This window comes from Mastacembelus armatus, chromosome 9, assembly GCF_900324485.2.
Source record: "Mastacembelus armatus chromosome 9, fMasArm1.2, whole genome shotgun sequence".
NCBI classification, from domain to species: domain Eukaryota; kingdom Metazoa; phylum Chordata; class Actinopteri; order Synbranchiformes; family Mastacembelidae; genus Mastacembelus; species Mastacembelus armatus.
The window spans coordinates 23,419,227-23,433,554 of record NC_046641.1 but is presented as its reverse complement, the minus strand read 5'-3'; the positions used below and the strand labels follow the sequence as shown (position 1 = coordinate 23,433,554).

The following is a 14,328-nucleotide window of genomic DNA, read 5'->3' as shown; positions in this document are numbered from 1 at the left end:
ATGCCTGTGTTCACCACTTATTTGTGTCTTGAAGAGATCAGGCGCAGCGTGTAATCCCTGAGCTTCTCCCAAAGGAGCCCTGACAGAACAAATGTGTCAGTCTGACGTCTCCCGTGGTTCAAGATGTTTCTGTTGTTTAGGGAGGTTGTCTCGCCCAGAGGTGAAGACCTTTGTAACGAGGGTCCAGATGCAGAGCACCTCAGGTTTCCTGCATTAATATATTTTATTCCAGACTTTATATCTTTTATTGCTGCCTCGTTTCATTTCTGAGCCACAAAGCTTTTGGCTAATCTGTCATCATGTCCTGCCAGTTTGGATGGTTGAAGACGTGGTGAGGCTTCCTTTTTTGTGTTCACAGCAGGGGGTCTTTTTTCTGTTCTCTACTGTAGAGCTTCCTCTAATAGGGAACAATAAATTGGCTCTTTGTGTATGGCACAATTTATTTTCAATATAATTGGAGACTGTCCACTTGCTAATTAGGCTAATTTCTAAGTTGCCATTATGCAAATCTCTTGGAAATAAATTTACACGAGGCACAAATTTTCCATCAAATGCCAAATGTGCGTAAGAATTTATAGAAACATAGAAGGAATGGCAATTAGAAAACAAAGCTTTATTTTTCTGAAAGCGGCGACAGCTTAAATCTTCTCAACAGGAGATTTGAATTTTAAAAAGCAATTCTGTGAATCTTGAAAACACCGGGCGTCATTTCTTCTGCCCCTGAGCCTGCTCCTCTTATGGCAGGGCCGAAGTACAGAAGCCGCTTTTGGACCATATTGAGTTCTGTGATTCTGTCGTAGCCCCGTCTGCTTCAGTATTAGACACACTGTTGGGATTTGTATTTGTGGACTTGTGTAAATCCAAATGTAATCCTGAGTTCAGAGGTCAGAGAGACTATCGTTAGGAAATGAAAACAAAACTGAGATAATCAAACTTTAAAACATCTGGAAGGGTCTGAGGTTAAACTTAAAATGCACGTTCACAAGAATCTTGGAAATGAAAGACAAATGGTTTTATTTTTATGACTCCCGTCTTGGTTTGTTCCTACAGGGACCAATGTGACAAACACTGAGCAGACCAACGAGGAGGTCGGGGTTCCTGCTGCTGTCTCAACCACCGCTCAGGACCTGCAGCCACCGGAGACGCCCAAGGAGCACAAACCAGGCAGGAAGAGTAACTGCAGACCGGGTGAAGAGTCCGAGAGCGACTTTGAGTCGGACCCTCCTTCCCCAAAAAGCAGCGAGGATGAAGAGCCGGAGGAGGATGAAGCCCTCAACAGTGAGCACGGCGATGACACTGAGCCAGAGAATTTAGGACAGAGGCCTCTGCTGATGGACTCTGAAGAAGAGGGCGAGGACGACGAAGACAAGCACAGTTCTGACTCAGACTATGATCCCAGAAGGGTCAAGACCCGCTCCAAGAAAGCTCTGTCCACTAAAGCAGCTACTACCAGGAGGAGTCCTCAAGGAGATTCTGGCATGACCCCGATCACCCCTCCTGAGTCACCCAACGGAGCGAGCGGTGCTGTGAAGGCCGTGGATGTTTTTGGTGCTGTTCCTTTCCTCGGAGGAGCCTCACCTGTTGCACCTTCTGAAAGTTCGGACATCTTTGCCAAAGCACCTTTCAGGCAAGTCAGCCATGAGCAGCAAGCTGCCGACGAGTTTGATGTTTTCACCAAAGCACCGTTCAACCGGAATCTCTCCAAGTCAGGCAAGAGTGTCAGCGATGTCCCCATGGGCCAAACGCCGCCTGTTTCCCCAGAGGGTATTGACGTTTTCGGCTTCTCTCCCTTCCAGCCGGGTCCCACTGCGGGGCCTCCAACCACATCTAGAAGCGCAGAAGATATCTTCCGACCGTCTTATGACGAATCGACGAGTCCTCAGCAACAGAGGCTGAAGCAGCGCAGCCTCCAGAAACTGTCATCACGCCAGAGAAAAACCAAGCAGGAGGCCACGGCGGGCGGCAGCAATGGCAAACGGCACCACAGCACACCAACCGCGGGCCGCAAGACCAACAAGCCAACTTATCGCACACCTGAGCGAGTCCGCAGACACAAGAAGGTCGGCCGCAGGGACTCGCAGAGCAGCAACGAGTTCCTCAGCACGTCCGACTCTAAAGAGAACATCAGCGTCGATATAACCATGGCTGAAGGCAAAGACAAAGGAGCTTCTCTGCCGGTGGACGAGACCCTTCTAGACCCGTTTGGAGCCAAGCCTTTCCATCCTCCAGATGGCAGCCGACACGGCCAGTATCCAGGTCTCGGTGACGGAAAGAGCGACGTGGGCACGGCCAATGGCAAATCTTGGACGGGTTCTCTTGGAGAGAGCAAAACCATGGATGATTTCGGGGCGGTGCCTTTCACAGAAGTGGTCATCCACAGTGGACCTCAGCAGACGCCGCCTTCAGCACCGGTGGAGCTTGACCCGTTCGGAGCAGCACCTTTTCCCTCGAAGCAGTGACCTTTCCGGTCTTCCCACTCTCTCAGATGCTGTTAACCCCTTAGCTTTTGTAGGTTTGGGCTCATTTTCAGCCAGTCACAAGCTAACAATGTCCCAACATCTTTTTTTTTTAAGAACATTTTCTTACATCTCTGAATAACGGACCTAAATCCTGTGGAGTGCGAGTGATGGTTCCACATATCTTTCAGCTGAGGAGCCTTTTATGCTGCATCTTAACACAAACCAGGACGTTTACACAGAAGAAACAGAAAGTCGTGCTGTGATTACAAGCTTGATGTTTGACTCGCTGCAAAAAGCTTTTTACGCTTCGCCTTCTGATCTACCAGTATGTTTTGTTTTTTTATTTTTTAGCACCATGAAGCCTTACCTGAGCTCGGCCCTGCCTTGCTGCACAGTACCTCAGAAACCACGACGCAGCTGGTCGAGTGTGATGACCTTCGGCGTCAGTGGAATCGTTTGGGAGTCGACCTTAACCACTCGGTTTTATCCTTACTAGACCTTTCTCTATGCATTAGCTCACAGTAGATGTTACGCGGCTGTGATTTGAATTGTGTTACACTTGGAATAATAGAAGGGATTGAATTTAATGTACTTCCTTTAAAAAAAAGTCTCTGTTCATCGACAGTTTTAAATTTAGGCTCTTAACTGTTTTCTTTTAGCAGTAAACATGTAAGTACTGTTCATTTTTTATGAAGTTACAATTCAACACATACTGTTAGAAATAAGGAATAAAAGGCAAAACCACATCTGATCACTGGTCTGAGAACTTTGACACTGTTTTGTTTTCTCAACACGGTCACAGTTTAAGAACAGCTGAGAGGACGAGTCTCATTTGTTCTTAAGCATAAAGTAAACGTTGAGGCTTCCTGTTGTTTTTGTCGGATGCCATGGAAAGACCAGAACCAACAGCAGGAGCTGGAGATGTTGGTCTTTTGGTCTTTTCATGGGATTTGTTGACATTTATAAAAATACTGAGCATCACTAGACTGACTCTGTAATGGTTCAGGTCAACCAGGTTTATCATTAAGTCCACAGCCTTAAAATGTGCTGCTGCTGTTTGCTGCAACAAAAACAAAGCTGTGTGTCAGTGCAGGTTGAGGTGGAAGTAAAAGGTAAGTCATATTTACAGACACAGATCAGTACACGGTTAATTTTATTTAGTCAAGTTCATCAGTTTTGTTTGCTCGTGTATGAAAAGTCCTGATACAAAATGTTTCTTACATTTCACTGAAGACAGACAGCACAGAGCACGTTCATAATAATTTAAATACACTATTAGAAATGACAACGCTGGAGAACATTTGTTGCACCTCAAAACAAACCAAAACAAAACGAGTTTCATTCCAAAATGAGACAGAGCCCACCTGTTAGAGCTGCAGCAGAAACGCTGACGGACCTGGACTCATGTACGATTAAGACCATTCAGGCTGTTTCTTACAAGACACTTAAGAGAATCGTTAGTTTGCTGTTAAGGCGACGTCTCTCTGACACAGGTCTGTTGATTTTGGAATGAAGCCCTTGAAGCACAAAAGAACATCTGACCTGTAATTGCACATCACCCTAAACCAGTTTCCTCTGACACACTGAGCTCATCTCTGGTTCTCAGCCTCCACACCACAGTCTCTTTTTGTATTTCGTCCATCTCACACACACACACACACACACACCGCGCTGATGTTCACGCTTCCATACATTTTCCTCAATGCTGTTAATTTGACAGTGTGACGACTTTTTTTTTTTTGGGTTGTGGCCTGTGAGCTGGAACAAACAAACCCAGGACCAGTTTAAATATTAATTAAACAGAAACAGCAACAGAACGTACGGAAGCATCAACATCAGCGAGGTTTTTGTGTGTGTGTGTGTGTGTGTGTGTGTGTGTGTGATGGACGAAAACAAAACCAGGCTCAGGAAGACTCACCACAGGCTCCAACATGTAGCTGTAGTTATTTTACAGCAGCAGCAGAGTCGAAGTGTAAACCTGCAGCAGAAAAGCGATGCAGTGTAGAGAAGCTGGAATATGAACCACCTGTTCACTAAAACCAGAGCTTCCATCAAAAACACCACTGTGCCCATTTCCACATGATCAGCTCTACCTTTCAATAGCATCTTTGACTGAACAGGGATTTAACTATTTATTTGTACAGACGTTTCACTAACACCTTTATCGGCCTTTCGTTAAGAAACTGCACTCACTCATTTCTTCCCTTGCAACTGCAGCTCGACAGCAGGGAACGTGTTCAGCTCTGCAGCCTTAGTCCTACAGAGCTGAACACTGACTGAAAACACGTTTGACTTTAAAGGACAAGAATGAAAATCTGACAAATAAGACAAAATTTAGTTCGAGTCTTTGGTTTTTCTATCGAAACATTCGTTGTAGTAAAACAACACTGGCTCTTTCTTGTTTTCGTTAGTGTGTCTCAGTTTTACCAAGAGGCGGCACCAAGCAGACTCTCTAGGAAGGAAAAGAAATCCAGGAGAAATGATTTAATGCTCTGAGCATAAATAATGTAATGCTGAAGTGGAAGATTTGGGAATTAAACGAGCCAAATTAAATTTGAGCTACATGATGTTTTATTTACAGGCACTTCAAGAAAGATGTGGGATCTTCTATTTAAAAAAATGCTACTTGCCAAACTTGGAATCTTTTTTTTTTGTTTTTCTGGGTTTATCTGATTTTAGGTTTCTTAGAGCCTGAGGGATCTGCAGTCGTGTCAGTCTGAGCTCAGAGCAGTTGGGTTGGTGACAATCTGGTAAAAACTGTTTCAGCCAGTGAGACTGTTAAAAATAAACAACACTGTCACCTCACTGATGTTTCCTCCGTCGTGTGAGGTGTGCCTGGCGTCCTGCTGGACCAACCTAAAGACACACAAACGGTTCACACAACAAGAAATGATTAAAAAAAAAACCAAAAAAAAAAAAACACTATGATCAAATCTCACCCAGACACACACATGAAAACTGTCCTATTAACCTCATCTATACGTTTATCACAGAATATCTGACAAACTGTGAACCTGTGACAGACAGAAAACTTTTCCTCACGTTTCAAAGCACCGGGGCTCCCAGCATGCCGAGCAGCGTCCTAGGCGTGTTGGGGAGCGTCAGGGCAGGGCTGGCTGTGTCGGTACGCCATGATGAAGCCTGACGACTGATGCCACCAGTAAAACATCAGCACCAGCAGCACATGCCACACCTGGTGACTGGAGCCCAGGTAGTTCAGCTGACCTGCAGCATCACCACAGACGAGCAGCAGGTGAAACACATCAACAAACAACCAGTATTTTCTATCCCATGACCCCTAGGGGGCGCCATACTGACATATGTGCAGATGAGTTTGTTTAAAAAGAAATAAAAAATCCAAAAATCATTTAAATTTCTCTACTTTAAAGGTTTCAAGGCTTTTACACATTTAACTAGTCAGTTTTATTACACTATCTGTGACAATCCATGGAGCTGTAATCTCCATAATTCCAGATTAAGGTGAAAGAGTAACAGGAACACAGAGAGTGGTCTCACCTGGGAAGTAGCGTTCAGGAACCTTTGAAACGTAGAAGATAAGAGCTAATGCAGCGATGAAGTACATCCCCAGGACACGAGGAACAAAAGCCTGAACAGAGAAAACATTTATTTTACAGTGTCACTGCAAAACACCAACATCACCTGACAGCTGCACCCAACAAACTATTAGAAGTCATTTTTAGAAAAGCCCAAACTGTGCGACACAAACTGAGCAGCAGATGTGCAGCCATTAGAGTCACAGATACTCCATTTCAGAATAAACCAAACCTGATGAGGGCTGATTTTGTTTTACTGCACTTTTCTGGCAATGATCTCTAAAATTCTGTTATTAAATGGTAAAAATATTTTAGCAGCATAATCAACATCTGCATGATAAACTTTACGATTACGCACCAAACAACGAATTAGAAATTATTACAGATAAAAGATTGGGATGAAATTGTTTTAATCTAGACTTTAGAAAAGTTACATAATATGCAAATGCAGCCTAAAAACCATCCACCCATCATCTGTACCCCCTTAGTCCTAACCAGGGTCCCAGGGACCTGCTGGAGCCCATCCCAGCTCTCTTTGGGTGAAAGGCAGGGGTCCACCCTGGACAGGTCCCCAGTCCATCACAGGGCCACATAGAGACAAACAACCTCACACACTCACACTCACTCCTATGGGCAATTTAGAGTCACCAATCAACCTGACATACATGTTTTTGGACTGTGGGAGGAAACCAGAGGACCTGGAGAAAACCCACACAAGCACAGGGAGAACATGCAGACTCCACACAGAAAGGCCCCTGGTGGGTTTCAAACCAGGAACCTTCTTGCTGTGAGGCAACAGTGCTAACCACTAAACCACCGTGCTGCCCCTAAGAATCATTTGTTGTGATTTTTGCACCATATTACACATAAACAAAAACATATACTCCATCCGAGACAAGCTGACAGACAATAACTGGACTGACCTGCTGACACTGACACTCATTATCCCCATTACTGGAATGATGCAGCCAACATGTGGAGCGAGTAATGCCACAGCTGCACCGTGAGCTCCGAGCAGCAGCGGAGTGTTCTCACCTGGACGAGCTCCGAGGAGAAGCCTCCAGTGATGCAGATCCAGTGGACTGTGGGGACGAGGCCGTATCCGACCACCAGGCAGAAGATGAGCGAGCGCAGCTGCTTCCACTGCTTGCTGAGGTAATGAGGGTGGATCTGAGCGAAGAACACGGCCAGGATCATGGCCAGGACCGTCACCAGGTACACCTGCCGCCAGTACTGGACAGAAACAGTCACACAGGAACTCAGATCACAAACAAAACAAACAAAAACACCACAACATCCAACACAACAGTCCCTGGGAAACAAAACAAAACACAAACCATCTTAAATCTTCAATAAATGTACAGCGACACTTAAACACTCAGTGTCAAAGACCAACTCAAACCTTCCAGACACATAAGAAAATGAATTTGAGACATTTAAAAGGTTAAAATGTTTATGACTCAACAGATGGTTCATGTTTTAAAACTAACAAACAGGCGGCAGCAGAATCAAAACGCCACAATCTAACACCAATTGGGTTTAAGTGTGTTTACACAGCTGCCACTGCTCCATATAAACCTGTGAAAGCAGATGAAGGGCAGAGACAATTTAAAGTCGATTTAGACAAAGGTCTGCAGTCAGCACTCGAACAAAAACGTATCAGTCGATCAAAGATTTGCTCTTCCAGCTTCTGACTTCTAAAGATTTTCTGCTGAGCATGTTTTTTATTACTTTCTGCTGCAATAGTTGCTGCTTATGGTCCTTTTTAAATTAAACACTTCGTTTTTGTTTTTGCATTGGCATGTAAAGATATAACAGACTTCCTGCTAAGAAGCTCCCCCACTGTTTTAGTTGTTGTACACATCATAAACGTGAAGTCGGTCCTCATATCTGCACTTGATATTTTAACTTCTCTAAGTGTAAAGAAGTGTGGACATCCTCGTCTTCGGTCCCTTCTGTCCATTTGTGTGGATGCAGGCCTCCGTCCAGTCACACGTCCTCATGTGACGAGTCCTGCTGAATTTCACAGTGAATAAATTTGCACCAGGAACAAGGCCCCGTTCGGCTCCAGCCAAATTTTTTAAGCTCTTCTCCTCGCAGACACCGTGTTCTCTCCTCCAGATCTGCATTTCTAAAACACTCTGACGAGACACCCGTTTGACTGGCTAAATATAAAATCAGTTTTCTTTAGGGACTTGGCTTGCCACAGGAGTGGAGCCACCCAGAAGCGGAGCCCCAGTCTTGGCAAGGACGGGGGGACCCTTCGCTAAGACGGCTCTCAGACTTGCGAACGTCATATGGTGGGGAACAGGAGTGACGGACCGCTCCGTGAACACAGCCATCTGGTTTGGGCTGGAGCAGATTTCAGCTGCGTTCTGGGGGCAAAATAACCCAGCGCTTCCAATATGCGGGGGAAAGCGAGGAGTACGGAGCTCAGCCAAACACTTCAGGAGTTTAAAAAAAAAAAAAGAAGAAGAAGCAAACAGCAGAGGAAAGAAAACATGTTGGTGGGCGGCTGGAATACGGAACTGAAACTGGCTTGTGTCATCAGAGGCTGTTTTCCAAGCGGCGAGCGGCAAAGGTGTCATGCTGCTTATTCACCAGAACAATGAGTCAATCAGCAGAGCCAGACTGTGAGCTCTGCTTCAGCTTTATTCAATTACTGCTTCTCAAAGGCTGCGGACGCTGAAGGAGCTAAAGAGCCTCTGGGGAGGATTGTAGTTACATGTTGAAGAGATGATCTGTGTGGTGACGCTCACACTCAACCATATTTACATTATCTAGATATTATCTATGGATAAGAGCCAGTGTGGCAAGAATAAAATAACCCACGTCTTCTCTGATCACTGACATTAGCAGCAGGGTCTGATGTGTCTGTAGCTCAGATCTATAATCTATAATCTCGTTGACTTCTTGTCTCAGCAGATAGTTTCATTGAAAGGTCCAGTCTTGACCCTTGGAAGAGCAGCTTGATAAAAACGCCCACACCTCCAATGTGTTCAGTGATTCAGCCGACACCGACACCAGTTTCCTCATGTCAGCAGTCGGCGCCACGAGAAACAAACAAACAACCAACCACAGCTCACGATGTTGAAGTCAGGACTTCACCGTCTCTTCCCCAACTACATCCATGACAAACTGCTACCTGAAGCAAACTGCCCCAGTCAACCACCACCCCAGCTTCAACTGATTAAAAAGGGCAAATAACAAATCACCGTCCCTTTAACCAAGAATCAGGATAAAACCAACACTGCATCTTGTCTGATTAGACTTTTTTGTTGTCTGACTTTTTACTTTGCACCGTTTTTGGAAGACAAATTTATCTCGTCTGTTTGTCTTTACACACATTTTAACACTCCGAGGCTTAAATCTATAAACAGGGCGATGCAGGAAATGTTTAGATTTTGCAAAGTTATTAAAAAACAACATACTGTTTTGGTGTCGTATTGAAACCTACTTCTTGGCACTAGTCCTGAAACATTTCAACCCCCCCAGTAAGTGTGAGAACAGGGAGAATATATAGAAACAGGGATTCAAACACTGCAGCAGTTTGTCGGCTTTGTCATCTGCTGCTTTGAACGACAACCCACAGACAAGAAGCCATTTCCAATCAAAGTGAAGCGGAGTGGGGTGAATCACAGAGCCTTTCCCAGGTAGCTCCAGATGTGGTGCACAGCTTCAGCATAGAAGGGTTCAGATGATGAAGCCTTTAACTTCGACCTCACTCATGAATTTAAAGTTTTCTCTACCTGTATGTTTTCATGCTTCATTTCTGTATAGTAGTGCTCATATTGTTTATCGTATATCTAAACTATACATCTATGCTTTATTCCTGCTGCGTGGGATCAGAGGGATTCATTTTCACAGTTACACTGTCAACACTGTAATGTGGAGATATCACAGGCAGATGAGAGATCTGAAATCACGATAAACGAGAAGAGAACTTGCAGGATGAACTTACGTTATTGCAGTAGAAGGTGTAAAAGACTCCGGGGACGTAGCAGCCCAGGATGCCAATGGAGACACCCGCATAATCCAGCGCCATCCAGCGGCGGCTGGTCTTCTCCGAGCGGTGGCAGCAGAACAGGTGGTACCCCACCGAGCACAGCATACACAGCTGACGATGGGTCGGACCCGGAGGAGACAGAAAAGGGCGACGGTCACACATTAGAGCAGCAACAGATGTGACATGCAAACAAGATGACGAATACAAAAGTCCTAATGAGTCAACCAGAGCCGTCTTCAGCACTATTCACTTTAAATTCTGATGTTTTTAAACAGCCTTATTTTGCTTTGGGGTTAGCCAGCTGCTGGACTCATTACTCCTCATTTGTTTGAGTCTGTATAAAGTCTGACGTCCTTCATGGAGCTGGAATATAAGCATTTTCCAAGATACTTCACTAATCTGAGATTAGCACACTGGTTTACACAGATAGGAGACTGGAGCACATCAAGTAAAGTCGACTAAATGTCAAGCTGACAGAAACAGACTTGAAATGTTTTTGCAATTAATCCTCAAAAAACAGGTGTTGAATTTTAGTTAATTTTACTATATTTGATAAATACTTACTTTTAGACATGACATCTGTAACTTTGAGAAAATAATATCTAATGTGAAACATTGCACAGAGGTGTGGACTCTCAATATGACGCTTTAACAGCACTGACTAATGACTCTTGCTTATATTTAAAGAATGAAAAACTCACGAATCAACACGATGTGACATCTCTGGCTTAGTCACCGCATTTTCTCGTCTTTACACTGAATAGACTTCATTAATTTCGGATTATTAGATACAAAGATGTGACCAAACAAGTTCATCAACATTTGGAAATAGCTGACTGAGGAGAATCACTGTTATTGTGCTGGGCTTTGTGTTTTATAATAGTCCACCATACAGAGGGATTTATTGACACTATGGACTAAATCAATACAGCAGCTTTAAGAATGGCACAGGAAGTAGCTCCAGCTGACAGCCACCCAGGTGTAAGATAAGGTAAGCAGACATTTGTAAGTAAAGTCAAGCACTCGGTCATGTACCTGGAAGCAGAAGAGTCCTATGGAGTAGATGACGTAGTCCTCTCTGGAGGCACCAAAGGCCGGCAGCACCGAGGACATGTTGTACACACCGATGCAGAAGAAGAGCAGGAAGCCCAACAGATGGCTCCAGATATTCACCGTCTCATTGGACAGAATGAAGAGGCTGCAGAGGATTCACTTACTTTAACACCATCGCTTAGATTAAATATGTCATCCTCCCAAATTTACGTTTTATTCAGACTGAGATCAATCATAATATTTCTATTCAAAGACCTTCATGCTGTATGAACATGCAGAAAGTCAATCCCTATTATTTTGGCAAAGAAATTCATTCTGTGTAATTAGCTCCTGAAACTGGCTGACACACCTTACATCAGCTACTGAGGCCATGGAGAAAAATATGTTGAAATATATGAAACATGCAACAGACTGCTGATTAAAACTCCCTCAGCCAAGTATGTGCACTAACTTGCCAAAGGAGTGGTCACCAGAAAGACAATTTCTCCTTTGGAGATGAATATTACAAATATTAGAGAAGAAGTTATGAAGTTAAGAAGAACCTACTGATAATTTCAGACATTATTAAGGATTTAATTCTATCCTACACACTGACGCACTGCTGGTCATCGTGTCTTACCTTTTGATGCAGAGTCTGGAGGGCAGGTAGGCCCTGTATCCATCTGTGATATAGGGGTTCTCCCTCAGAAACACTGGGATCTGTTCGTAGGTGTACAGTCTAATACCTCGGGGCACCAGCACAGGCCAGTACTGATGGTAACCTCCCAGCTCAATGTAGTGTGCAGTCTGGGCGCTCTTCTGGACCTTCTGCGGCATGGCTGGGCCAGAGGAGCCTGTTTTAGTCTGTGCTGAAACTGAGAGATCAGGCTCAAATCAGATCCAGGTGAAGCTTCACCTTACATTCAGTCTAATTAAACATTTCATTCATGCTATGGTAAAACAAGTGACCAACCTACTAAGGCTGTGGCTCCATGTGACCTGACTGGAGGGAACCAGATCAGCTCATATTAAAGAGCCAACATTACTCGTTTGCTTCAAATGTGCAGCCACTTTCCCGCACGTAACCTCATGTAGAAAACTAATACCAAACTCCATTCAGTAATTCGTTTCAAGACTTTCTAAATGTGTCCTGGGATCCAAAATGTTAATTTAACACATAACCGATAGACCAGAACAGAAACAATCCTAGTTATTCCCCAACAGCATAAAATCGGCCAATGGACCTGAGGTTCACTGTAAACTGGAGCGCTTTACTTTGTTGACATAACGGTTGGTATCATCGCTTCGTGAATTATTTAGCCGTGATTTAATAAGCCGCTTATGTCCACAGAACTAAATAAACCACAAACCATTTTTACTTCAGCCGTATCACGTAATACAAAGCATCGTTAACCAAATCAACCTTAAAACCGCTAAATTTTCAAGGCGGTTTGGCGACGAATGACTCGGGTCTGTCCGAACAGGCTAAGTAGCTAGCTAGAGGCTAGCCGCTTTGTTTAGAGCCAACAAATTAACAATAAACTCACCTTTTAACTTGGTATATGTGCAGTTCGTGCCATTGTGTGGCTTAAAATACGTACTACGCATTTGTAAACAAATATTATCATCACAACAAAAACAACGCGACGTTTATCAAGTTTCGGCTACATCTTCCAAATCACCAGCGACGTCATCAGCAAAGGCCCCCTTCCGCGTGCCCAAGGACCGCCTGAATAAAAAAAGCCAGATTTAAAGTTTGCATTAACTGCGCAGAAGAAGATCATGAGAAACCACTGAAAGCCGCAGAGAAAGTAAATAGACCTTAACCAATTCACTATCAACCAAAAGTTATATATTCATAAATACAGAGCAAAACAGTGTTTTAACCACACGCAGCCATAACACACATCTTTACATTTAGTGTTTTCAACAAAGGAAAAAAAAATATAACATAATTCTGAATAGCACAGGAGTTCAATGTTTACATTTCTGGCTTTGGTGCCAAAAACTAGACCTGGTTATTCCATGATCCCATTGAAATATTCAAAAAACCAAAATATTATCATTAGTACAAATAATAATGTAAAGTTTACTGTTTCTCATCTGTAAATGATTTTAGCTAATAATTATAATAACAATAGTAATAATAAAATATTTTTACACAGGCCTAGTTGTATCTGGTAAGAGGTACTTTACATTAAAGCTGTTGCGTGCTAATAGCTATATCTCATAATAGACCCCAAAATGCTTCTGTATGGTTCATAAACAATAAAAAATAAAATAAATTTAATACTCAGTGAATAAAAGTTCTTCCAGTTTGCCTTTCACCTTGATCAAAATAATGAATTTATCACATCATTAAAACCTAAAAGACGTTGCAGGACTAACCCTATTGGTACCTCATCTACAGGACTTACACAGAGTAGATGTAAAAAATACACTTGAATGTGCAGGTGTGACCCATGTGAAACAGTCGGTTCAGTGCAGCTCTCAGGCTCTTGGCTGTCATCCGGCTGCACAGTGCGACTGTGTTACATCCTCCTGTCGCTGACTGTCATCAGGAATCCTCATCAGAGCGAGCGCTCTCCACAGACCTCTCAGGTGTGAGAGATGTTGGAGGATTCCCTCAGGAGGGAAGTCACACTCAGTCCTCCCTCTGCTGTTTACACCCCCACTTTAATTGCCTCATTCTCAAGTGGAAGTGTGTTCTTCATTATCACTTCTAATACACCTCTCAGCACATCCACTCTGGCAAAGTGTCAGCTGCCAAGTTAAGACAGTAACTCGTGCATGCAAGGGCAAACAACAAGAATCTCCTGCTGCTGCAGTCGCTGCTCGGGGTATTAATTGATTTTGTGGGCTTACACTTGGCACTGATTTGCTGCAAATGATTTTGATAGGAAAGACGTTAAAAATAGGCAACACAGAAAAATGTAAACATGGCTCTTCCTTCTACGTTATTTTCCCTGAATTTTTAATCAATTCTAAACCTTTTTTTTTTACTTGGTACACACTGAAATCAGTTGTTTCGACCCTGCCAATAAAGAAACGCAGAAATGTAAAAAGTTTTTAAATGGATGCATTAAAGCCTGTGAAGATTAATATTAATCTTAATGTCAACTAACTGCAGCAGCACAGTGGCAAAGAAGGGATAATTATTTTCCTGGTCTTTCTCAGTTATGAAACTATTGTACTCATCAAAATAAATGACATCAATACAATAAAGTCTTACAGCACAAGAAACTTGGACAGACAGGTTTAAACTCAGCCGCAGTTT

At 43.5% G+C, this 14,328-nt stretch overlaps 2 protein-coding genes across 3 annotated transcripts in view; one reads left to right on the top strand and one right to left on the bottom strand.

Moving 5' to 3' along the window:
• The window catches only part of bmp2k (BMP2 inducible kinase), a 33,489-nt gene extending 30,282 nt beyond the window's left edge, over positions 1–3,207 (top strand). The window contains exon 16 of one of the 2 annotated variants that reach the window (XM_026320877.1): positions 1,051–3,207. In XM_026320877.1, the coding sequence (XP_026176662.1) occupies positions 1,051–2,459 (1,409 nt within the window). In that variant the 3' untranslated portion in view covers positions 2,460–3,207. The remainder of the gene's footprint in view (positions 1–1,050) is intronic. The other variant, XM_026320878.1, reaches the window with a different exon arrangement.
• Positions 3,208–3,595: 388 nt separating this feature from the next.
• On the bottom strand, positions 3,596–12,759 carry paqr3a (progestin and adipoQ receptor family member IIIa). The gene is made up of 8 exons (XM_026322375.1): positions 12,599–12,759; positions 11,692–11,926; positions 11,055–11,217; positions 9,975–10,130; positions 7,049–7,246; positions 5,976–6,066; positions 5,502–5,684; positions 3,596–5,315 (listed from the first exon to the last, which is right to left on the bottom strand). The coding sequence occupies exons 1-7, from the start codon at positions 12,657–12,659 to the stop codon at positions 5,542–5,544; spliced, it is 1,047 nt and encodes a 348-aa protein (XP_026178160.1). The 5' UTR covers positions 12,660–12,759; the 3' UTR covers positions 3,596–5,315; positions 5,502–5,541.
• Positions 12,760–14,328: the final 1,569 nt, after the last annotated feature.

What these genes read in the sequence shown, in the direction of transcription:
- paqr3a (XM_026322375.1), bottom strand. Translation starts at nt 12,659, where the DNA reads ATGCGTAGTACGTATTTTAAGCCACACAATGGCACGAACTGCACATAT. An exon ending in CACATATACCAAGTTAAAAG is followed by an intron (nt 11,927 to 12,598) that starts GTGAGTTTATTG and finishes CTGATCTCTCAG; the next exon opens with TTTCAGCACAGACTAAAACA. An exon ending in TCTCCTCGGAGCTCGTCCAG is followed by an intron (nt 6,067 to 7,048) that starts GTGAGAACACTC and finishes TTCTCTGTTCAG; the next exon opens with GCTTTTGTTCCTCGTGTCCT.